Below are 25,661 nucleotides of genomic sequence, written 5' to 3' on the forward strand. Positions count from 1 at the left end.
TGAGCCTAAGTGTCATTGATTTGTGAGAACACAGCTTGAGTCTCAGATGCCAGAGTGAATTTGCAAGGCTGGGTGCTAAAAGTCACCTTTTCATTTGCAAATGGAGTTCATTTGATCTGGAATCAGTAAGACACAATAACCATGGGACCTGCCCAAAATTTAAAAAGTGAGTTTTAACGCAGCGCTGCAGTTTTGGGCCTGGGTTTCCTAATATGAGCCATGTATGTTGTCAGTTTGCAGAGCTGGGGCCCACATATTTTCAGTGTGGACATGGTAACCGTCAGAGCTGTGTATGTGAGAGCCACCCCCAGACCAGAACTCTCCCCCCAGAGACAGCACTTTACACCCATGTTGCCCAGTGTAAATGGCTACAGGGGTAGCAGGCAGGGAAGAGTCAGGCCTTGAGGGCTCCTGCTTGGGAAGTTTCAGGCTGGGCTTTGGTCTAGTGCTCAGTGACTTCCATGGGAATTGCACCCGTGGGCAGCACGGGAGCCTCTGGACTGGAGCTGTGCATCCCAGAGCCCAGCTGGGATCTCTGGAGGAACCTTGGCTGCTGTGCATCCGTGCGTGGCCTGGGGGCCCCCAGCCGACCAGGCTTCCACCAAACCACATCTAGTTTCTCCCCGCACCACCCCTGCCAACTCTTCACCTAGCGGAGGCTTCTAGCCCTTTAAGGCGTTGCCAGTGGACCAGGCCTGCCGCTGTTTCTGTCCCTTCTGTCTCGCCGTAGCGTCCCCAGGAGAGAGCGGCATTGTGCACCCCCCCCCCTTAGCGCATGCGCCATCCCACATTCCCCCGCCTGGCGGCTACGGAGCTGCCGCCGCTTCCCCCCTCCCCGGCCCCGCTCCCCGCCGAGGAGGAGGCGGCGCCCCGCCCCCCGGTAAGTGACTGCACGGGGCCAGAGCCCCCCGCCCCCTGCTGGGGGGCGCGCGGCAGCCTCCGCCTCGCGCCCGGGCCCGCTGTCCCCGCCCTGACCCGGGGGGCACGCGCCGGGCTCTGCCCCCCCCGGGGACCTGCCCGCGTGGGGGGGTGCGCGGACCGGCCCCCTCCCTAGCCTCCGTGTGTGGGGCATGCACCAGCCCGGCCCCTCCCTAGCACCCCTGGGGGGTGTATAGACCTGTCCCCTCCCTAGCACCCCTGGGGGGGGCATGCACCAGCCCCGGCCCCTCCCTAGCACCCCTGGGGGGGGCATAGACCTGTCCCCTCCTTAGCCTCCTGGGGGGAGCATGCACCAGCCCCGGCCCCTCCCTAGCCTCCTGGGGGGGGCATGCACCAGCCCTGGCCCCTCCCTAGCACCCCTGGGGGGGTGCATGGACTTGCCCCCTCCCTAGCCTCCACGCGTGGGGGACAAGTACCAGCCCCTGGCTCCTCCCTAGCACCCATGGGAGGAATGCGGGGGGTGCATGGACCTGTCCCTTCCCTAGCTTGCACATGTGTGGCGTATGCACGAGCCCGCCCTGGGGACCATGGACCTGCCCACATAGCCCCTATGCACCACCCCCTCCCTAGCCTCTGTGTGTGTTGGGGGTATGCACCAATCGTTGGTCCCTCTCCAGGCCCATGGGGAGTGAATGGACCCGCCCTCAGGGTGCATTGTCCTGTCCTCTCCTGAGAACCCATGTGGGTACATGGATCTGCCCAGGGTGTATGGACCTGCATCTCCCTAGCTTCCATGTGTGTGGGTTGTGTACCAGCCCTTGCCCACAGGGTGCACAGATCTGCCTTCTCTGTAGTGCCCATGGGGAGTGCATAAATACGTCCCCTCCTTAGCACTCACCAGTCCCTGCTTCTGGGATGTATGGACTTGCTCCGCGTTTTCTAGTTCCTGTGCCAAGCTGGCACATGAATCAGACCCTGTCCCAGGGATGCATAGACCTGTCCCTGCCCCTTCCCCCCCCCGCCCAACAGCTCCTGTGCTAGGCTGGGGTATGCATCAGTCCATGCCCAGGGTGTATGGATCTGCTCTCCTCTCTAGCTCCCATATTCTGTATCTTGCTTTGCATGCATCAACCTTTCCCTTCCTTGGTTCACATGCTTTATAGCCTCTTTAGGGGGCATGCATTATTCCTTTCTCCTTCCCTCACCCCTTCTGTGCACTGGTTCTGGGGTGCTCGTGTGGCCCATGTTACTTACATACTCGATCCTGGCCCTTACCATTCATTAAATGGAGAACAGCATGCGTGTCTCATCCTGGGTGCCCAGGCTGCTGCAGGTGACTGGATGTTGGACTGGCACACATGCGGAAGTAGAGTTTGTACTCTCTTCAGCAGGCTGAATGATTTGGGTTGGGTATAAGTCTCTTCATGAGCTCGGTCTTAGCCATATTGTCAGCAGCCAATTGCCATTCAGGAATCCTGGACTGACCATTGCTGTTTCTACTGTTTGGTGCAGAAAGCTGCCTCTTGTTCCTGTGCTGAATGATGAATAACATTGTCCTAACCAGAGCTGCACTCTGAAAAGCTGACATACGGTTTCCAAAGATCTCTTCCAAATTTCCTACCAGCGGCTCATCTCCACCAAAGAGAACTCTAGTGTAGACAAGCAACGGGCAATACCATGCTGCATAGCCCCCCAGTGATGATATGATGCTTAAAATGCTACCAGTCACCTACGGTCACTCCAAATACAACTGCTATCAGCAGAACAGAACTGGTGGTAGCAACAGTGGGGAAATTACACTAATAATTTGTTCCTAAAGACAGAGCCTTACTGTCTGTGTCAGAGGTATTTCCCATTGTCAGGCTGAAATCTACTTGGGTTGCAATAGAGGTTACTCCCTCTGCAGTATAAGCCTTGATTGCAGAACATTGACACAGCACTTAAAGGTTTTGTTTCACAGAAGGCGAGTCTGTTGAGACTATTACAAGGCTGGCTCTTAATCAGGTGAAACATCTTCCAAGTATATGGCAGAAACAAGTGTGACTTGCTGCTCTGAAATGCAGTTAAGGAGGCAACACTTGGTTGAAATGGGTGAATTGAGAGAGCAGAGGAAGCTAATAGGATTTTGAGCTCTGAGTATGCCTGTTGCATATTTTGCATCATCATAGGTTTTGCATCATGTCTGTCATTCAGCCCAAAAGATGTCCAGGGCTATTACTTGCATCTGTTCTATGAAATGAAACCTTTGCATCTCTTATGCTTTTGAACTATTTAATTTTAATGGTATTTCAGGGAGTGTGTTGAGAAATAAACTACCCCAACCCTTGCCAGATCCTCACAGCTGTACTGTGTTCTTAGTGATTGCTGAATATGGTGCAGAGGAGCCTTGCAAAATGTGATAATAGATCATAACTGTGGTTCTTGAGCTTGTATTCTATAGACCACAACTTCTCAGAGCATCACATGGATCACCTCCCTTGCCACTGGTTAACAATTCCGTGGTAACTACAGCAGTTGTTTACATGGAAAAGAGTTCTCATGAACAGTAATGTGCTTAGCTGTTTAAATGTTGTTTGGCATCTGCGAAAAAGGACAAGCACAATGTGGCTAGCAAAAGGTTCCATAGTTTAGCTTATAAGAAGGGGAGTTGAGAGGAGCAGTGCATATGGTACAAAGTCATGGGCATGAAACTTTGTGTTTTCACTGGTTATTTGGGGACATGGATTATGGTTAGGATGCACTGTTGTGTTAATGCTTTTTTTCTAAGTGCTGAAATAATGTCCTTGATGGCTAACAGTGGGGTTTCGTTTTCTCGTAGGTTTGTGCTATTAGAGCCGTTCTTTTTGGTGTGAAAGGCTCCCTTTTGAAGCAGCACATTCATTCATCGCTTCAAGAACCATACATCTGACTTGCTAGCTTGAGAACCATGGCAACAGAAGAGAAGAAACCAGATGCAGAATCCACTAAAACACAATCTACTCCTTCCTCCTCAACCAATCAGACCAAGGTGCGTGTAAATCTCAGAACTATATCTCCTCCTGTCAGTACACATGGAAGTTACTTGCATCTTTTACTGGCAAATTTACAAATAGTACTGGGGTATTTAAGAAATTGAATTTTAATAACTTACATGAATTAAAAGAATTGTTCAAGATTTCTCCTAATTTTGTTTAGAGCCAAGAATATGCTATGTGCTTTGTGGACAAGACAGAGAACAAGATTCCTGCCATTGCTCGAAAGAGCTTAGTTTTGATACAGGTGGATAATGTAACCTTCAACGTGTATAACGGAGGTCCAGTGTGGTTTATTGAACTTTGCTAGTTTGCAAAATTAATTAAAGAGAATATATCACAAAATGTGTAAATTTTGTTTTATGGTAACAGTTCAGAGTATTCATAAATTAGGCGTAGTATATTTTGTAACTAATGCCATCACCGTAGTAAGACATTGGTGTGACATTAGTATTAAATCTTTGCTGAGAAATGGGGAGACACAGCCAGGGTTTCTTGAAATAATAAACAGTGTTTCCAGTTAGCCAGGAGGGAATTATGAGCTCTGTTAGAAGTTTGGTTTCTTTAATTATTTCTACTGCTAATTATGATTTCCACAATTATTACAATCAGGGTCAGACTGGGGGAATGCTTTGGTATCCTACCAAAGCCTTCCAGCAATCCCAGAGTAGCTGAATATTTCTGCTGAAAAGATCACCAGTGAAATAGCCAGTGCTGGTATGTAAAGGTGACTTGCAAAAGGTTTAAAAAAAAAAAAAGAAAAGGGGGCCTTGTACCCTTTTGTGTTTTGTGATATTTAAAAAAAGCCTAAAAGAGTCTTATCAAGAAAATATTTTAGTGCTTTCTGCACTAGCAATTCACCTCTTGTCTACTACCATTGGACAGTTCTAGAGCTGCCGGAGGACTGGTGAATTTATTATCTCAATAGAGAGAGGAACAGATTGCAAGTGACTTCAAATTTTTCAGTGCCTGTGGACATTTGGGAGAAAGGATGCCTTTGTTAAAGACCATGGCCCCATCAATAAGGGTGTGAGAACTTGCAGCGCCCCTCTGAAACCCCTTGCCCAAAAAGTCCACCAGCAAAACCAGGGAAGATTGGATTTGACATTGCTGGTATTTAAGATGAAAAATTGTGATTGGTGGAGGAGCTTTTCAGGTCTTCATTTTAAATCATAAAGAAGCAAAAAGGCTCAACCCCAACTTTTAAAAATCCTTCACAGGTCACTCCATTGAGTTCAATGGCTCATTTCACACTTCTCAGACTTCTTGGGCCAGCTTCATTCCTGGTAACACTGACTTAGCTGGAGTCACACCAAGGATGAATTTAACCCATTGTTTGAACATGTCTCTATGTCGGCTCAGGAAGACAGGACTGGCACAAGTTTCCTTCATAAACATAAGGGCTAGGAACTTAAAGTTTTATAACATAAAGGGTTAAATCTGGATTGCCATCCAAGTGCAGAGCACTGCACAGTGGCTCAGTCTGATACCCCTGTTACAACTGAAACACCGAGTTAAAGCTCCGGTCATCTTACTTGTGTGACTCTTTCTTACAGCCGGCACCTGTAAAACCAAACTACGCTTTAAAGTTCACGTTAGCAGGACACACTAAGGCAGTTTCATCAGTAAAGTTTAGTCCCAATGGAGAGTGGCTGGCCAGTTCCTGTAAGTATTAGTCTTCGTTAATTCCTTCCCATTATCTGAATTATCTGAATTGTGCACATGTGAACCTCCTGTTGGGAGACAGGTAGATGGCTAATTTTAATGAACAGAGATCAGAAGGCGTGGGGATATAACCACATGGCTTGTTTTTTAAAGGGACACTCAAAGCTGGCTGTTTCAAAGTTTGACCCACGTTAATGTTGGCTTTTATGTCCTGTTGTCCAATATGCTGGATCTTCCTCTGCCTGGCTTGAAGGGCTTGAGATGCTCAACTTGTGCTACTGAGCCACTTTACAAAAAACAATGCAGAGTTACACACTGATTCTAGATACATGTGAAATTAATCCTTGTGCAGAGGGGCCCCGTGCAGCCCTTTGCACCACTTAAACTTTGGCTTAAGTCTTTAAATTGGGGCTTGCCTGGCATGAGCGACCAGCGTGCATTCTCTGCACTGAGGTGGGATTCACCCAGAGGGCTCCTAGCTCTCCCTCCCCTCCATTGGCATTGTAATATAATTGCATCTTGGAGAGTCTGCCTGTTCCTTTCTTGTAAGTAGCCGGGTGAAATGTACAAGACTGACACACTTGACAGGTTTTTTGCCTAGAACTTAAAGCCCACCTTGATATCTGTTTAATCTTTTCTTTGGTGACCATTGCAACTGCCTGACAACTTCCTTTTGAATCAAGTGCCACATAATTGGTCACTGGTTACCTAGAGGGGATTGACGAGGAAAGAGGCAGTTTAGAGGAACAGGACTGAAGGTGATGCAGATGGCCACTGAAATCACCATGGCCTCTAGAAATTGGCAGTAATTCTGGTCTTTTCCTTTATTGTGACTTGCCTTTATACGGGCAGTATACTCCATAGAAATTAACTTCTCCCTCTTCATAGTACCTTCTAGAAGTTAATATCTCCTCCCTCCCCAGACAGTTCTCTAACTTTTAACACCTGGCAAATATCAACATCTTTTCCTCCTACAGAGCACAAGCTAACGTGATCATGGGTAGTGGGTTTCTTTCTCACGAGCAGTAATGTCAGCCCAATTTATGGATCAGGTTTTGCTCTCTCTGAGGCAGAAGTGTTTCGGTGTGTCATGTGACATGGTAACTTTTTTTTCTCATTGGCAATACATTTATTTTAAAAAATGAGAAACTAAAGGTCAGTGCTTGTCAAATACATTACACTGGATCCAGTGCTGGAACTGAATTAGTTGAGATCATTTACTTTCAAGGCAGTATGTGTAATCTCAACTCCTGCAGTGTTTACGCCCTACCTAATGCATTGAAGTCTGTGCTTGATGGTAAAAACTGTAATGTGTTTGCAGAAAAGTAGCCAATGCGCTTCTCTCTCTTTAAGGGAGCGAGGTAGCTATTTTTAGTGCTGCTTGGTTAGTAATTGGGAATCTTTTCTCTTTTTAGCGGCTGACAAACTAATTAAAATTTGGGGAGCATATGATGGCAAGTTTGAAAAAACAATATCTGGTCACAAACTGGTAAGTACTGAACTCTAAAGAATATTCTGCAGTCTAAATAGCTGTCCTTTCAGATAGCAATTGTAATTCACTATTGCATCTGGGGCTTGCATAATGGGTTAATATGCTAGCTTTCACCTCCAGAAGCCTTCGTATAGTGGTTTAATTCATGTGACAGCAAATTGTTTGGTCTCATCTGAGGGTGGGGTTTATTTGTCCCTATGGCAACCCCTCATCCAACCCTGTATGATGATGATGGCCTGGGCCTGGAATAACGGGGATGTTTCAGGTCAGGATTGAGAGAGATGGGCAGAAACCTGTGGATTGCTGATAAAGCACCTAGATGCACAGTGTTTAGCCAGTGTGAAAGTCATTGCCTTTGTGGGCACTAACACTACCTGTTTGAACAGCTGGGCTTCCACCTAGGAAAACTACATGGTATAATGCTCTACCTATAGGATTTGCTTTAAATTTTGATCAGAATGGTACAGTTTTTTGTTTTTTTTTTAAAGGGAACCTGACATTTCTCATGGCTTCACCCACTGAAATTCAGGAAATAAGAGCTAATGTTTGAAAATGAAGAAATACATTCCAAAGTACTGAAGTCGAGTTTTAAAAAGCGACTTAGATCAGTGCTTCTCAAAGCTGGTCCGCCGCTTGTTCAAGGAAAGCCCTTGGCAGTCCGGGATGGTTTGTTTACCTGCCGCGTCCGCAGGTTCGGCTGATTGCAGCCCCCACTGGCTGCAGTTTGCCACTCCAGGCCAGTGGGGCTGCGGGAAGCTGCGGCCAGCACATCCCTTGGCCTGTGCGCTTCCTGCAGGCCCCATTGGCCTGGAGCGGTGAACTGTGGCCAGTGGGAGTCGCATTTGGCCGAACCTGCGGACGTGACAAGTAAACAAACCGTCCTAGACCACCAGGGGCTTTCCGTGCACAAGCGGCGGGCCGGCTTTGAGAAGCACTGACTTAGATAATACCTGTGTCCCGTTCATTTCCACTGAGACTCAGACTCCTAAATCTCACTGAAAGTTAATAGGACCCAGCTGCCTAAATCACTTTTGAAAACATGACTTAGGCGCTTTTGAAAAATCTTACTATGGGTCATTTCAGGCAGACAGTAAGGGTGAGCCTCTCTTCAGGGAGTGGGAAGGAAATCAATCTAATCCAGCTATGTGTAAGTTGTTGTTTGAACTTCAAAAAGAGGACCAGGTCCAAGATTAACTAGAACTGCTGGTTGAACAAACCACTAGGCTCTTGCAATGCGAGGCTCAGCAAATTTAAAAGCTTCCCTGAGTCATTGGCTATCCTGTGGTAAGAGGAAGATGTGTTAAAGTTGCTGTGATCCATTTCTACCCTGACTTTCCCAAGTTAAGGTGACCTTGCTTTTCTCTCTTTCTGGCTTCAAATATGAAACTGTCTATGCTTTGCCTGTTCTGGAGTGAATGAGCAAGCAAAGCTCAGTGTTAAATTGCTTTCCTTTGTTTAGGGTATCTCTGACGTAGCATGGTCATCAGATTCCAACCTTCTTGTCTCTGCCTCCGATGACAAAACTCTCAAAATCTGGGATGTGAGCTCGGTAAGGGCGGGGCTTCAGCTCTCTCTCTTCTCCCGGTCCTCTCTTGGGGCATCTTAAAATGAAGATTAACTTGACATGGAACATCTGTCATTAACTTTTCACCAGTGATGCAGCTTGCTTGCCTTCTGTATTGGCAATTAAAATAAGCTCGTCCATTTCACTTTTGTTCCTAATCAGTTTAACCGCCTGGTTCTCATGCACTATGAGAATGGGATAGGGTTGGGGTTGGAAACACCGTGTTTCTGTTTTGCTTAACTATTCCTGTCCCATAAAAACATGAGAGATTTTTTTCTTTTATAGAGGCCTAGATTTGGGGTAGAAATTTAACCTGACGTTGTCCCTTTATCACAGTCTGACTAGTTCTGAATGTAGGTCACCATGGGAACTTTGAAGGGTGGAAAGTTACTGGTAAATCGACTGTGTATATTTGACTAGTAATATTTTAAATCAAATTAAATGAATTAAATTATTCAGGGCAAGTGTCTGAAGACACTGAAGGGGCACAGTAACTATGTCTTCTGCTGCAACTTCAACCCCCAGTCCAACCTCATTGTTTCAGGCTCGGTAAGTGAACACACACTCAATGAAGTACACGTCCCGTACACCCTGCAGAGGTCTAGACCATCTGAATTCTTCTATGCATAACATGTAATTAAATGAAGTCTTAAAGGGGAGAGATGGTAGCATCACTACTATATTGGCTGTTGAGCCAGGGTCAAAGCCCTTAGCCCAGCTGTAGAAGTTTGGGCCTTCAGCCATAGCACCGTAATTGTTGGCTATAGGTCTAGCTCCAGATGTTCTTTCTGGCTTCACTAGCAGTCAGCATATCTACATTCACTTCATTGCAAAGCCTTAAGTACCGAGGGCTGTTGTGGCATGAATAGCTTGGGAACTAGAAGCTCCTTGTATCTTTGTAGTTCAGATTCTGTGATTGCTCTGGAAGATACTTTTATCTCTTTCAGGGATTATTTGACCATTTCATGCAAACCATGGCATCACTGAAATATAGCTTCATGACAATTTCAACAGCTTGCTGTGCAGATAGGAAGCATTATGCACCTGGCTTGTGAAGGGACTTGGGAATAGGACTCTTAGGATCTCTTCTCACATTTCTCCCAGCTCGCTGTGTCACCTTGAGCAGGTCATTTAAACCTGAATTATTTTGTCTGTAAGCTAGGGATAAATACTAGCTTCCTTGCATGAATATTTGAGCTTAACATTCATAAAAGTCCTTGTAATTGGCACGGGAAAGTTCCATGAAGTGCAGAGCATAAAGGCTAGGATTTAACTCCTTTGAAGATCTCTACACTAAGTGAACAGTGCTAAGTGACTAGCAGGGAAGATGAATTCCATTAAAATCTTGGTTGCGTCTAAGCAGAAATAAGTCTGTATGCTTGAGGAATGTAGTCAAGCATATTTCTTTCCCCTCCCTGTTGCAACCTGTTAATCCGTTCATGCTGACTGGGCAATATGGCTGGGGAGTGAGTGCATTTGAAAATCACTGTGTGACTTTGTCTTCTGATCTTCAGTTTGACGAAAGTGTGAGGATATGGGATGTGAAAACAGGGAAGTGCCTCAAGACACTGCCTGCGCATTCTGACCCAGTTTCAGCTGTAAGTGCCTTGAGATACATTAACATGCTGACATGTTTACCTGCATCTAGCAGGGCTTTTTCCCTATTTGCAAAGAAGGGAGCAGTGTCTCACTGTTACTCTCTGTCTGCCCCTTGGTGAAGGACACAAAATGCCATGTGATAACTTGTAAGGGTCTTAATGAACATGGAGATGCCACTGACCCATACTTACCACTCGAACCCCAGCATGGATTTCTGCTTCTGGGCATTATAACAGGCAGCATCTGCTATAAAAGCACAAATTGTGGGGACTACTCCTGTCTGCTCAATGAAAATCTGAATTTGCTATACATCTGAGTTGCTCCATAACTTTATTATTATTCTAAATCGCTTCAGGAGGTAGAACGAGCTAACTTCAAAATAAACTGCATTTAAAATCTCATCCATTTCGTGGATGAAAGTCACTAAACCATGTGTGGTTTTTTGTTCTTTTGTTTTAAAAAATCCATTTATGGTAGGGAAAACAAAGTGTGCAGCTTTTAACAGAAATGAAATGTTACTAAATGAAAGCAGAGGTGAGCAGAATTCTAAGCTTCAGACATTTTAAGCTATGGCTGCTCTAATATTAACAGATCTAATATTAACACAAATTCACTTTACTGGGGTTTTGCGATAAGCTCATGGGTGACTGAAGAAAATACATGGACCAGACTGAGGTGTGCGTGTAACTATAATGCACTCTTCTAGTATGGTCTCGCTACTGTTAGCAAAATTTCTCACGACATTGGAGCAGTGAATCAGTTCAGGTCTTAATGTTTCAAGAGGCCTCTTAAAACAGTCTAGTAATTGTTATGAAAACTTACCAGCTAGTCTCAATCTATTTGCCCAGCCATTACCCTGCTAACTGAATTTAACTGCAGCTGTTTGTATTCAAGCTGGAAAAAAAAAAAATCAGGCAAATGCAAATGAGGCATTAGAATTTTGCAAGGCTGACTTACAGTAAAATTTCCAGAGTGCTTTTTTTTAACCTGATATGTCTGAACTTTCTGTGCCCATCATCGCGTTGTTAAATTCTTGCCACCCTCCACATGAATCGCAGCATACTAGTTTTGTCATAATTGGGACCCAAGATACTACTTGGGGGAGAAATAATTTTTGAATGTGACTTCTTGTTCTTCATAAAATGAATACTGCTATTTTTCCCCCATACGTAAAACCACAGGTGCATTTTAATCGTGATGGGTCCCTGATAGTGTCAAGTAGCTATGATGGTCTCTGGTAAGTGGTTATTTCTTCAGTAACATTTATTATGTGCCATAGCCTTCTAGGCTCCTTACATAAAAATAACTTTAAAAATGTAGATTCTTTTAGTTTTTCACTTATATCATGACTTTGAGGTTAAAATGTAAAATTCTAAGTTGATACTGTTGTTGCTATAGAATGTATTGTATTGACTAATGTCTGTCTCTTTTTTTGTTGAAGTCGAATCTGGGATACGGCATCAGGCCAGTGCTTAAAAACACTGATTGGTAAGCAGGCAAACGTGTGTTCTTGATTCTCTCTGCTGTATTATCATATAGAATATGAAGTACTCAGCATGACTTTGACTGCTGTTAGGTGGTTTTCTTATTGGCTTTGGTTTCTCTCTTTTCCTTCTCCTAACACTGCCCTCTTCATACACAACCATCCTTGCAGTTGATTTTAGGGGAAATATCCTCTCTCACATGTGTAGGAAACTTTCTTAGGCTTGGAATATTGTCCAGTCTGTGCTGACAATAAATCAAAGTGCCCGTACTACAGGGTTTCTCACTAGTCATTGTAGTATTATGCCTGGCTGTGCATTGGTTTGGAACTGCTATGGCAAAAGTAAGTCTTATTTCACTTTCAGAAATGATAGCTACATACTCCAGTGCAATAAATAGCACATGGCAGTGGGAGAAGACTAAATCTGTTTACAGTTTAGGATTGCGGGTGTTTGAGAACTGATGCCCTTCTTAAGACAGTGGGCAGCCTGTGAACAGTGCATGTCATGCCTCTGATTACCAGATTCTAGTGTTAACATGAAGTGACATAGGCAAAACTACACCTTCTAGTGTTCACAATGGACAGACTTTAGCAGTAGGGTGTGTCTTAGTGTAATGGTTTTATGACTAAGGCCCTAATCTTGGGATGATCTTCAAATAGTTGCGGACAAGCCAGAGTAGACATAAGAATGGCCATACTGGGTCAAACCAATGGTCCATCTAGCCCAGTATTCTGTCTTCTGACAGTGGCCAGTGCCAGGTGCTTCAGAAGGAATGAACAGAACAGGGAATCATCAAGTGATCAAATCCCGTGTCACCCATTCCCAGCTTTAGCAAAAGTCCTGTTTGTTTAAGAAGAAAAATAACTGGAATGATAGAAACACTCAAGTATTATGTTATGCCTGCTGTATTTTGTTTTGATAACCAGACATTTTGCTGCAATAGGGGAGGGATAGCTCAGTGGTTTCAGCATTGGCCTGCTAAACCACTGAGTTCAATCCTTGAGGGGGCCACTTAGGGATCAGCACTTGGTCCTGCTAGTGAAGGCAGGGGGCTGGACTCAATGACCTTTGGGGGTCCCTTCCAGTTCTGTGAGATTATATATATATATATATGGAGATATACCTAATATTTTAATATTACATTCATTTAAAAAAAAAGACTGACAATGTAAAAGTCAGTGACTACAATTCAGAAGACTAAATAAGTGCTGTAGAAATTGAGTCCAATAACTTTAGCCTTGAACATTTTACAGGCATTAAACGTTAGTGCAGTACTATTTGCATACTCAAAACACATGCAAAATTGTGGACTGTGCAAAGTAAGCTAATTAAAGCCAAAATTGTGGTGGAAGCTCGGTATTTCATGTTCCACAATCTCTCAAATGAAGTAGGGCCTTACTTCTGATTTACAGCCACGCTGTGGACTATAGGGAGGGTTGATGCAGGAGTGGGAAGGTTGGGTAATAGACGATTATGGAATAATACAATGCTAGCAAACCAAATATTCTTCCTCTTGAACTATTTCACATTGCCAGTTTCCTGTATCTCCCATCAGTTTGCTTGAAGTATAAAACGGTAGCTGAACAAAAACTTAAGTAAACTAATCTTGAAGCTGGCTTTTGTAATCGGCGGTAGATGTGTTTTGTCACAAGAAAGTCTTTGTCCATGAGAGAAATATTTCATTATATTCTGTGTAACACCCTTGTATTTGCAACACAGATGATGATAACCCTCCCGTGTCTTTTGTGAAATTCTCTCCAAATGGCAAATACATACTAGCAGCAACTCTGGACAAGTAAGTTTTCAAAAATACATTTAAAGTACATTCATCAATTTCAAATGTAACCGTTTTTATGCTATTGTAATATTCTTATGATGGGTAAACTCAATACTTACCATCAAATTTCTATAATCCAGTCCTCTGGGAATTATATTGTCAGAACATCAGCAAAGTTCATGCTATTGGCAGTCTTAGCACTACTGTTGGCATACCCCTGTGCACTCTTAGCTTTGCGTCTTTTCAGAGCCTTCATCATGAAGTAGTTCCTTGATCAAATGGTTCTCTTACTGTAACACCATGAAAGGCTGTGAGTCTCTCTCTCTCTCTCAAAGGCAGCAGTGCTAAAATAGCTGTGCATACAAAGCAGAAAAGCTGTGCAGGAGGATTGGTTCTATTGAGAGTTCTCCGACTGGAGTATTTCCAGTGCCACTGCTTAGCAAGGACCAGCCACTCTCCTTTCTCCACCCTTAAGTATTAATTGCTGCTGCTGTAATGAGACCCTCCCATCCCTATGTCATAGGGTGATGAGCTAGTTATCTATGAATGTCTTCTTATAAAAGACATTACAGGATTGTTCCTTCTCTTTTCATCCGGTGAGTGCAAGGAAACCCAAAATTAAGGCTATTTTGCAAGCCAGAGCAGGGGAGTCAATATTGTTGCCTCATACTTGTATATGGGTGGGGTTTTTGTGGTTTTTTTGTGTGTGTGTGAAAGAGACATACCTGTCTCAAACCGGTGACTAATTTCACTTAGGCTACCAAATAGAATTTGAACGTTGCCTCTTTTGCCTACTACTGACTGATTTAAAAAACTCTCATCCCATTACACAATCCCTGTAACTACTTAGATGCAGGACAGCATGTGGTTCTGGCTTGGTTTTGCTTGGTCCAAAATCTGTATCTTGTAGTATGTGTTAGCTCAAAATGTGGGGGACGAAAGGAACTGAATGACAATTCTCAACTCTGTCGGTCACATACCTCATCATAGCGTCTATTCGCGTGTGAAGAGAAAAAGACTTGACAAAATGCATTTTTAAAGACTTACTCCATATTTTTTTCACAGAGGCGAATACAAGTGGCATGTAAATAAAGTCCAATTTTTGGGTTAGCTGAAACTCTGCATTCCCAAGCCAGACTAAAATGACTAATGTAGACTCTGGGAAGCTCTAGTATGGAAGAACTTTTATGTACTAAGAAATCATGACCAGTGAAATAAAACAAAGCCTAAAATCCTTGTTCTCCTTTTTGTTCTCTAGCACTTTGAAACTTTGGGACTACAGCAAAGGAAAGGTACAGTCACAATCTCTTACTATAAAGTCCTAGCTAGGTTTGTAGCCTGCTTTGGATGGTTTCAAATAAGGTTAAGCTTTTTCTCTGTCATCTGTACAATATAACTACTATAAATAATATTTATTACAGCCCTTGTTCTATAGTATGCATCTGACGAAGTGGGTATTCACCCATGAAAGCTCATGCTCCAATATGTCTGTTAGTCGCCACAGGACTCTTCGCTGCTTTTACAGATCCAGACTAACACGGCTACCCCTCTGATACTTGTTCTATAGTAGTGGACTAAATGGGATCATTTTAAAAGTTCCTTTACATTTTTATGGTGCCCCGAGACATTGAATTCTATGTTTCTTGAACTGGTAAATTGTTATGGCCTTGTTTTTTCTGTGGGTGGAAGTGACAAATTGGGGTCCCCCCCCGAAGTGATTGGTTAGCATTCTACGGCAGAGATGCCCTCTGCATCCTTTGCATGAGTTGATGGGGGTGGGAAATGTGCACAGATGTATTTAGTCTGCCCTGCAAAGGGAGTTTGTCCTTGACTGCTAGATATCATATTGCCAGCTGCGCTTATGTTTTTTTGCCTTTTGCTTTTCTCTTTCAGTGCCTGAAGACGTACACAGGTCACAAGAATGAGAAATATTGCATCTTTGCAAACTTCTCCGTCACTGGTGGGAAGGTTGGTGATTACTGAGCTGCTTTTAGTGATGTGGGTGCTTTTGAGGATTTATTTTTCATCAAAATTAAAGAGATGATGCAAATCTCTCTGGGCCATAAATAGCTGACTTGCCCTTAGTGCAAAACTGTTCTCACCCTGGGGGGAGCCCAGTACAACAAGTGCTATAATTAATGTTGCAAACTTCCAAGCAATGAGGAGGGATTGTAATAGAAGCAACGGTCCCAAGGTTTCAGTCTCCTGGAAACTTTACTTGCTGGGGGCTTGGTCGAAAGGGATCATTTTGGGGGAAGTTTTAGCAAACTCCATTCAGCTGTGTGAGTGCTCCAGGGTACCTGTTTGCCACAGGTGCCAGTGTAGGCTCAGTGCTTAGAACTGTGCCACGTTTAATGTATCCCAGTAACGTAGGGAAAACCTCAGTGATGAGCAGCCATATTAGTTCATAATACAGCACCTGCTTGTTACAGATTGTGCGTTGCTGTGTATGAGTCTTCGCTGAGATGCTGTCTCTAGGACCACAGCATCCCTGTGCAGGAGATAGAGCTTTCTTGAGGGGCTGTTCTGAGATTCCCCCGAGAACTAAGATCCATCTTAAACCACACCCCCTTCTGCTTCAAGGGCTAAACCCACTTCTTCCATCAGCCTTTTTGGCCTTTGGCATGGCCTAGTGGAGGGAGCATTGGACCAGGGTTCAAGAGACCTGGGTTCTATTTCTATCTCTGCCACTGGCCTGCTGGGTGATATTGGGCAAGTTACATCCCCTCTCTTCCCCCTGGCTCTGTGTCTCAGTTTCCCTATATGTAAAATGGGAATAATGATTCTGACCGCTGAAGTGCTTTGAGAACCATGTATGAAAAGCACTGTAGAAGTGCTGGATAGTGTGATTTAAGACACAGAAGAGTACAGACATATGAAAACAAACCTCAAGGCCCACCAAAACAAAATACTCTACTGCATGCACAGTTCTCCTCCCCCTGCGGGTGAGGGGGAGAGAAAGAGAGAATGTACCACACATGACTGATGTTAGCTGCGTTGCTTGATGCACAACTGGAAGGCACTGAAGTGCTATGGTGATGAGGGTGGTATATGAACCTATATAGAGGAAATAACAATTAAAGTGGAGTGGCAGGAAAGACTAAAATGGCACATCAATAACTATTTCCCTCTGCATTTTTTCCAGTGGATTGTGTCTGGTTCAGAGGACAACCTGGTTTATATTTGGAACCTCCAAACAAAAGAGATTGTACAGAAATTACAGGGACACACAGGTGTGAATCTGCTTTTTGTTACACTGATCTTGATTAAGCATTCCTTAACTGAATAAATAACCCGCACATAGCATTTAAGGTTAATTTGATGGTGTGAATTGGAAATGTCTGTTTTTAGTGTTTGTTTAGAATTTGACAGATAGGATTTAGTATAAAAATCAGCCTGCATGGGGCATGATTAGGACACATGGTGTGTTTTCCCTGACACTTGATGGGCATTTTTACAGGAATTATTGTCATATCAGAGGCATTGTTTTCCTTGAGTTATATGGAAAGAAATGGGCCAAGTTTTTCACAAGTGTTGTGTGACATGAGGCTCCCAAGTCACTAGTCACTTTGGGAAAACCTTGGCCATTGGCTCCTCCCAGAGCTGCTCTTGTCCAAGGACGAGTTCCAGGTAAGCTTGAGTCGTCTTTAGAGACACTGAACCCATCTGCAAAGAGTCTTGAACACTTAGCCCCTGCCCCTACAAACGGTTAAGCAGATGCTCGACTTTACTCACATGAGTAGTCAGGGGCATAACCCATGTAAATAGAATTAGGCGCGTGCTTAAGTTTGGATGATCAGTATCTTAGGGCCAAATCCTGCAGATTTATGCACCTACTTAACCTTGTGCACTGAGCAGCCCATTGAAACAAGTGGGACCGTTTGCAATCTGTAAAATGAAGCATGTGTGTAAGTCTTTGGAGGATCAGGGCTTTCAATTGTGAGTTTGGGGCACTTGTGGCTTAATCAACTATCTGCTATTTGCTTTGGTGGGCTTTTCTCTGTCCTCATTTACACCAAGAAACCCTAGGCATGCAGTGTAGTCGGAACATGGGGTCTGTCTGGTTCTTTCCTATAGTATGCTGTGAAATAGTTCCCTAAGTTCGGCCTGTTTGTAATATTGTATAAACTCTCACCCACTCTCCAGCTATTAAACTCACAACTGGTGTAGGCCCACTAACATTTGTATTCATAAATCCATCACACTCATATGTCAGTATCTGCTGTTGAGAGAGAACCTGGCCATGTCTTATGATGGGGCAACTCTGCTCATTTGAGCTGAAAATACCTGATGATGGTATAAATGATGACATCTGTCTCTCTCTCTCTCTCTCCTTTTTATTTAGATGTTGTGATCTCAACAGCTTGTCACCCAACAGAAAACATCATTGCATCAGCGGCACTAGAAAACGACAAAACAATTAAACTGTGGAAGAGTGACTGTTAAACACTTTCAGTATCACTTTAGAGACTGTCAGGAAAATTGTGGTTTTTAAAAAAAAATAAATAAAAAATCCTCCCCCCCCCCACCTCCATGAAAATAATGATGATAAAACCTAGGTTGGCAGGAAACCTGAAGAATATTTGAGAAAGCGGTTTCTGTTAGTCTTGACCCAAAGAGAATGTCTTAGCTTGTTGCGAGAGCCGGGCAGTGTGGTGGAAAAAGAGGCAGTCTCTCCTTTTTGTGCCTGATCACTTGGCAGACAAATGGATTGTTCTAACATCGCATTAGGAGTATCAGCCTTGAATTGGAAACCCCAGAGATACTGTACTTTGTGGTGAAGGTGTCATTGCTCCTTGGCTGTTTTGTTGCTGCTTAAGGAGGAGCTGTCGGTCTGTTTTGTAACAGTAAGTTAAGTCATAATACTAGAAATACTTGGATTTTTTTTAAATGTCTAATTTTTATTTTTTTAATTTCTTTTGCAGACCGGTAGGTTCTAGTCTCAGAAGTTTTTTGTTATTGTTTTGAATAGGAGTGCTGCATCTTTAAGGATGCCTCATTTTAAACACTCAGCTCAAACTTTGTGACCAAATAAAACCATCCAGTTCCAGAGTTCCCTTTCCTGCCCCAACTTCAGACTCCTGTGGTGAAATATCTACTCTTTCTTCTGTATAGTTGCCGACCTTTCGTTACTTGTGTTCAATAGATGCTGTTATAGAACAAAGTTACAGCTTTTTTTTCTGTTAACCATTAAAATGATTCCTGCTTGTAGTTGTTCTCAGCATATTTTACATTTTTTTCCTCTACTGGAAAAAAAAACAAGTTCACAAAATATTGTAAAGTTATTTCAGTGTAGGGAAAAAAACAACCACCTCAAGCAATTTTGTATCTTGGAAATCCATCGTATCGACCTGTGTTGCTAATAGCATGACTCTGTAACTATTTCAGCGTCGCTATGTCTTTTTCTCCTTTTTGTCACGCTAGTGTGGTATTGACACATCCAAACCAGAACCATACGCCATAATAAAAAGGTGGGATTTTATGTGTACGCTGGTGGTGAGAGTGCACTAATGTGAAGTGTCCGTGTCCCTTCAGCTCGCAAGACTGCCTCCAAAACCAACTTTTTTTTTTTTTTGCAGCCCACTTCTGCTGTAGAAGTTTTACCAGATCAGTGACCCCAATATTTTATAAGAGAGGCTAGAGTCCATTTTGTGGAGGGAAGAGATGATGAGCAGAACTCCAGTCCAGATGCACTTGAAAGAAGCTAGCAGAGATAGTTACGTGGAAAGAGTCCTCAGCTTGAGGCAACACGTGTAAACTATCACAGGGACTAGACCAGGGTGGCCGACCTGCACCTGAGGAGCCAGAATTTACCAATGTACATTGCCAAAGAGCCACAGTAATACGTCAGCATCCCCCATCTGCCCCCCTGCCCCGCCTGCTGGCATCCCCACTGATCAGCATCTCCCTGTGCCTCCCACAGTGTGCAGGAGGCTGGGAGGGGGGGTAGAGAGGGAATGACAGGCTCAGGGAAGGGGACAGGAAGAGGTGGAGTTGGGGCAGGGCCAATGGCAGAGCCAGGGGTTAAGCAGTGAGCATCCCCCGGCACACTGGAAGGTTGGCACCTGTAGCTCCAGCCCCGGAGTTGGTGCCTGTACAAGGAGTCGCATATTAACTTCTGACAAGCCGTGTGTGGCTCCAGAGCCATGGATTGGCCACCCCTGGGCTAGACTTACCTAAGGTGAAAAGAATTCTGGCCATTCTGCTGCCCTATATGTAGGGGAGGTAAAAGTCTCAACTGCTAAATAATCGTTGGGTTAAAGGGTTACTGCATCTTCCAGCAGGCAAAGGGGAGTTTGAGAACTAGCTGGAGATTAGTCTTGACCATTTGCAACAAAAAAGCCTAGCAGCCAAAAGTAGGCAAACACCTGCCATAAAATAATTCATCTCAAACCAAACCTTGGTTGGGCAGAAGATGTGAGAATTTATTTTGACCAGGATGTTCCTTCTGACTGCACTTTCTGCTCTTGTGGAGGCAAAAGTGCTCAATTCTGGCAGCCCCATTTTTGCATCGAATCTTAAACTTTCAAATAAGTAGTGCAAACTCTGTGTTACCCATGAGAAGGGATTTTTCAGTTAGTAGTGACAGGCAGAGAGTTTTAACCATATTGAGGATTGCCTCTGCCAAGCAACAATGCAAGAGGGTACAGGGCACTTAGAGAGGAGGAGTTGTTTCTTTGTGTGGTTGATCTGAAGGGGAGAGGGCTGTGAAAACTGATGTTTAACACCTTCAGTGTATTAACTTCCCAGTACAAAGTGTGCACCTGCAAAAGTTACTTTAGAATTCAGCTACGCCTGAGCTGGCTTTCTGGTAAATACAGTGAATCCCATGTGTAAGCCTGCCACTCTTGGGAAAACAGCTGCAGAACGAGCTCTTGACTGAGCAGGTTTATAAGACAGTCTGCTTATAATGGAATTTTCTGAGTAATCAGCTTTAGTTTAGGGGTAGAGGTCCTGTCAACTTTTTCATGTAGTCCTTTTATTTATTTATTTTTTTTACTAAGTGAGAGTAGTTTAACAGGCTCTCTCAAGAGTCAGGTTCTTCACTAAAGCACCTAACACAGCATGGACCAGTGGAAACAACCTGATGCAGAGTGGGCCCAAATCTGAAACACTTGGTGATGTTGGCATGTGGCTTACTAGCTTCTCCACTCCTTGTTCAAATTGAAGCTGAAAGCTACATATTTTAATTTGTACTATCTAGGATGATGAGACATTTAAGGGTCAATATTTTTTCCTGCATAAATACAGGGTTCGAACTGGGCTGTTAAGCCAACCTTACTCCTCCTGTGTGTGTTTTCTCATTGCAGTGACTCCTAGCACTGATCCGAGGGAGCACTGTGTCCCTAGTTAGATTCCCCCCACTTTGGAATTGCTGTGTGTATCAGTAACGCCATGTAACAAGAATCCTGTGAGATTCTGTTCCTATAAGGTGCTATTCGCACAGTCTAATGTAATTTCTTAAGGTTCTTGAAATAAAATCCCGTTTTTTGTGCTATGGAGAGTAACATTTACTCTTGATTAAAAGACTTGTCATGTTCCTATTGCATTCTACCTGCTGAACCTACACTATTAAACGCTATTCCAAAATGTTGAGTCACTATCTTTTAACTCATTATGGTAAATACCTAGTAGAGTTTCAAGGCGGCTGATTCAGCCAGGGTGTACGGCTCGCTTGCTGATTGTTTGCACGCGAGGGGATTCACATGCAACAAGCAGTTTTTCCAGCAAAGGCTTCTGTTTAGCTCAGTGGGATTCTGCCTGGAATAACAAAGTGTGTAACTATAGGACCTACCCCTGATTTTGTAACTGTAGCTTCTGTTTGTTCTTAGCTCTTTGGCACGTGGTAAGTCACTCGTAAACTGATTGCTAAGAGTTTGAGCACTAAAATCCCTGCTAGTCAATGGGAACTGCAGATACTCAACACCTCTGAAAGTTAGGTTGTGGTAGGTTCCCCGGCTGTGAAATAAGGAACATGTGCCCTACCCACCTGTCTTGTGAGCACCGCATGTTGAACTCAGAAGGAAAGCACTGCAGAAATGAGAGTATTAACCCCCAATCTTCTAATAACCCTCTAATCTTCTGACCCAGCCCAGTGCTACCATCCCTGCCTGAGGGGCTAAACTAAGTAATAAAAGGGATAACTTCCTCCTCCCTGGAGTGTAGTCTCTGAGACAGGAGTTCAGATGTTCACTTTTACAGGCTCCAGCTAGGCAGGTGTTAGTCAGTTATGATGATCCCTGCTCCAAAGAGCTTGCAGTCTAAGCATAAGATGAGATAGTTACAGAAAGATGGGGGTAAACAAGGAAACAATGAGAGAATACATATAGGGTTTGGGACTGAACAAGCAGCATTTGAGATCTCAGCCAAGTCAGGATGTTATCAGACAAGCCTCTGCAGCAAATTTTCTCCTTCCCCAGCACTGCAGAGCATGCTGTCCACCTGGCTACTGCCCTTCTCTGTGCATAGAGCATTTCAGAAGGGCTGTGTGTCCATTTTCAGCATTTGACCTAGTTGGACAAGGAATGGCTGTAATGACATGTCACGTCCAAACCAGCATTATGACATGATGGTGCATCACAATGTAATAAATGCTGTGTTGTGCGGATCTTGAACGTTGTTTTGAGAATTCGTGAATTCCCCACAGGTCTTGTGGGGCACAGAGTTGTGCTCTTGGAAATACAAGGCTGCATGTGTGTCATCACAGCCATGATTTCTGAGACCAAAACAAAAATGGTTTCTTCCTTAGTTTTTCATTAAAACTCCTGGGTTTTGTCATCCTCGCCAGCCTGATTTAGAATGAGCTCGACTCCTCCATGAATGATCTAATTTCTAGTCAATTATTAAACTGTATGTAGTCTACTGGAGTCTTCCAATGGGGTTTAGGTCTTTTAAAAATATTTCAGATTTTCAACCACTTTTATTATTTATATTATCGTGGTGCCCATCAGGTGCTATGCAAACATGAGCAAAAGAGAAAATAGTCTAATACCTAGCAAATGCTGATTGCAAACAGGACCAGCGCTAGTGTTGTTAGTGCCCTAGGCGCACGGCCATTTCGCTGCCCCGCACGCTGGTCCACGGCTCCACTGGAGCTGCAGCAAAATGCCGCCCCCCAATAATCCTGGCGCCCTAGGCGATTGCCTAGGCCGCCTAAATGGAAGAGCCAGCCCTTATTGCAGATTATGAGCAATGTGAAATATCCTTTATTGTGCACCAGGACTTCATCTACCTAGAAAATGATTTTTGCAATGATTTTTTTCCCCATTTTTTTTAAACCATCACACACATCCAGACACTGTATTATAGTATGATGATATAGTTACATGTGGTGGGTGAGTTACACCGCACTATAAAAATAGAGTAATTTCTTTGATGCAAAGTCTCAGTTTTCATTGTCAAAATGGGATTAACATATCATTAACATTTATTTCTGTTTTCAAACCGTAGACGTGATAATGCATAAAAGCCACACTTGACAGAACTGAAAATCAGCAGGAGAAAATGGCCTTGCTGAGCTAAGTTACTCTGCGGTTTTACTTGTGGTATTTATACAATACTTTGACTTCATTGCTGCATTTCACAAATGATCTTTTTAGTGGTGATATAGGATTATGCTAAACCAAACAGCCTTGTCCATTGCAATGGCTATTGTCCTCTACTGGCCTATGACAGAGGAAAAAACAAAAAACTTGGTTAGATGCCACGAAGTAAGTGGCAATGCCTTAACCATATGCGTGTTGTAAAGGTCACTAGGACCTCTTCCATCCTTATCAAGGGGAGTGCTAACCTTCTCTCCTTTCATACAACACAAGAGCGCAACACAGGCCCTAAACTTTTAAATAGCCGGAATGTTAAAAATTTATAAGTTATGGTGACTTCAGATATACAGTCTAAAAGCAATTAAATAGCATGAAGAATCAAATAGTAATATTTTAGCTGATTTTACAAACTAATATGTATTGACTAAGCTGGGATTGTCCTTTGGTAATGTGATTCAGAAGCCAAATAATTCAATAAAGCGACTAAAACTAGGCTGTTGCCTGGCTCTCTAATATATTCATCGCTTTTAGCCAATCAGAATACAGGAGTCAGATAATTCGGATAAGCGGGGGGTGGGGTGCTGAATTTTAGCTCCTAAAAATACGATAGGATCCCGCTTTCGGCTGTGAAGCTCCTCCCATGGGGCTACTTGTTGGACTGGCCTGAAAAAGCCCCTCGCACGCCAACAACCCGTAACATACTAGCCGAATCAGCGGTCTCCAAACAGCAGACACATTTACTGGCCATTTTGAATGTGGCAGCTACAGTTCGCAGCCCTGATCCGCCTCACCCACGATGGCTGCCGCAGGGGGGCGGGGCAGAGCCTGAGTTATAGGTTCGAATCCCAACTGGGACAAAAAGTTCCTTGTTTTACAAACACTTTTTTTTTAATAAAAGCCCCACAGTAGCACAGGAACTCTGTGCAAGCATAGAAGAAAAAGCCCCAACTATTGGGACTGTCCCTATAAAATAGGGACAGCTGGTCCCCCTAACAGAAGCTGGTCCAAGAAAAGCGATGAACTCCCCCACTTTGTCTCTCTCAAAACTTTTTAGAACGTTTACACTTTTTTCTATTATTATTTTTTCAATGTTGGTTTTTGTTTTTAAGAAAACTGATGTAAAACCCCACATTTTTACTGTAGTTGTTTTTTTCATTTCAGGACTTTAGGCAAGGCTGGCAATTTAGCATTCTCAGGACCCCAAAGGGGCAGAGAGCAGTGGCACAACAGGGCTTCAAGGACCCCCAGGGGGCAGAGACTGGGGTATAGAGGACTTAGGTTTCCCTGATCCCCACCAGTAACACTGATGTCAGTGGAGTTGTTCATACTTTGCTCCAGCATGAGGGTGATTCAGTCAGGCCCATGGGGTGTCTTAATCCCTGTAAGGCTTCTGTGTGTCGACACTGAACTGAAGAGTTGGGGAGAGATTGGGCTAGTCTGTATATTGCATTGCATCTGCAGTGCTGGAGTAGCTGGTTGAAACCTGTGAGACAACAATTATTTTAAAAGTTTGCATGAAAAATTCTCAGCATTTTTCAGCTTGCTATATTTGAACAGCACTGAGCCAGATTCTAGGGCTGATATAATGAACTGATCCACCGTCCCTGATCCAGTGACCCCCAAACTATGGAAAAGGTCCAGTTTCCAGCTTAATATCCCAGCTGAGATACAGCTCTGTCTTTACCAGAGTTTTCTTTAAGGCACCTTTGGGCATGTAAGGCCTTCTGTAATGAAACAAGTGCAGAGGGGTGAGTGCACAGGATGGTGTCACAGACAACGGGGCTGTTGTAGTTATTAATTATTTTGCAGCTCTCTGGGTGCTCCATGGAAGGCTTAGAAAGACATAGCTCTTGTTTCAGGGAGTTTACTATCTCAATTTCAGCTGTGACTCAGGCGAGAGAGACCATAGGAAGAGTATAGGATGGGATGAGGATAAAAGGCATATGAGTGTGTTCCTTCTTTGCCTATGGAGACACAAATTGATATAAAAGGCATCCTGCAGTTGGGATTTTACCTGCTTGGGTGGCATTTTGTAGGTCTAAAAAGCTCGAGACCCATGAATGAACTGTTGAGACGTGGGTGTGGTTTGGGGTTTAGCATTTTGAATTCTGAATCCCATGTGAATTCTTCCTAATCCCCGTGAAATCCCCCAGAGTTTAGTTCTGTCTCCATTGCAGGAGGCAGATTCTGAATGGAGCAAACCCAGAACAATTTCCTTCGTCCCAAAAACAAGGAGTGCAGAATTTTGGGGTGGGGAGTCTGTCCCCTCTCAAGGTCAGCACAAAGGACTGGGGTCAGTGCTTCTGGGTGCAAATCCTCAGCTGGTGTAAATTGTCATCATTCCATTGGCAATTTACACCATTTGAGGCTCTTCCTCCTGGTATCTATCCCTGGTTCTGCCAGGGACTCTCTTGTGCTTGACCCGAGGCAAGTACTAATCTCTTTGTGGCTCATTTCATCTGTCGGTAAAATGAATCCAATAACGCAGACTTCCCAGAGGTTAATTAACTAACATCTTTGAGATCCACTGGTGATAGTGCAATGTTTCATTATTTTATTTCTTCTTTTATGTTTTGAACACATCCAAATAGATTCTTTACAAAGTTCAATGAAAAATGAGTGTCTAAGAGCAGCTGCAAATTCAGTGT

At 43.8% G+C, this 25,661-nt stretch overlaps 1 protein-coding gene and 1 non-coding gene across 3 annotated transcripts; one reads left to right on the forward strand and one right to left on the reverse strand.

The window, feature by feature from the left end:
• Positions 1-779: 779 nt before the first annotated feature.
• On the forward strand, positions 780-18,959 carry WDR5 (WD repeat domain 5). 2 transcript variants are annotated; one of them, XM_030535585.1, is made up of 14 exons: positions 780-880; positions 3,698-3,886; positions 5,447-5,555; positions 6,971-7,044; positions 8,507-8,596; positions 9,071-9,160; positions 10,126-10,209; positions 11,392-11,447; positions 11,652-11,698; positions 13,414-13,489; positions 14,730-14,763; positions 15,365-15,439; positions 16,617-16,704; positions 17,817-18,959. In XM_030535585.1, exons 2-14 carry the CDS (start codon positions 3,806-3,808, stop codon positions 17,915-17,917), a joined length of 1,005 nt encoding a protein of 334 aa, XP_030391445.1. In that variant the 5' UTR covers positions 780-880; positions 3,698-3,805; the 3' UTR covers positions 17,918-18,959. The 2 variants fall into 2 exon arrangements, with proteins under 2 accessions (XP_030391445.1, XP_030391446.1); XM_030535586.1 differs by lacking the exon at positions 10,126-10,209.
• Positions 18,960-23,155: 4,196 nt separating this feature from the next.
• On the reverse strand, positions 23,156-23,283 carry LOC115636277. Its single transcript, XR_003996874.1, has one exon. It is a non-coding gene; the product is annotated as a U6atac minor spliceosomal RNA (small nuclear RNA).
• Between the last annotated feature and the right edge of the window lie 2,378 nt (positions 23,284-25,661).

The sequence above is a fragment of the Gopherus evgoodei genome, chromosome 16, assembly GCF_007399415.2.
Source record: "Gopherus evgoodei ecotype Sinaloan lineage chromosome 16, rGopEvg1_v1.p, whole genome shotgun sequence".
Lineage (NCBI taxonomy): Eukaryota > Metazoa > Chordata > Testudines > Testudinidae > Gopherus > Gopherus evgoodei.

Bases quoted from the DNA above. Each gene is read 5' to 3' on its own strand.
- WDR5 (XM_030535585.1), top strand. From the start codon at position 3,806: ATGGCAACAGAAGAGAAGAAACCAGATGCAGAATCCACTAAAACACAA. The intron at 3,887-5,446 runs GTGCGTGTAAAT...TCTTTCTTACAG, and splicing joins CCTCAACCAATCAGACCAAG to CCGGCACCTGTAAAACCAAA. The intron at 15,440-16,616 runs GTTGGTGATTAC...CATTTTTTCCAG, and splicing joins TCTCCGTCACTGGTGGGAAG to TGGATTGTGTCTGGTTCAGA.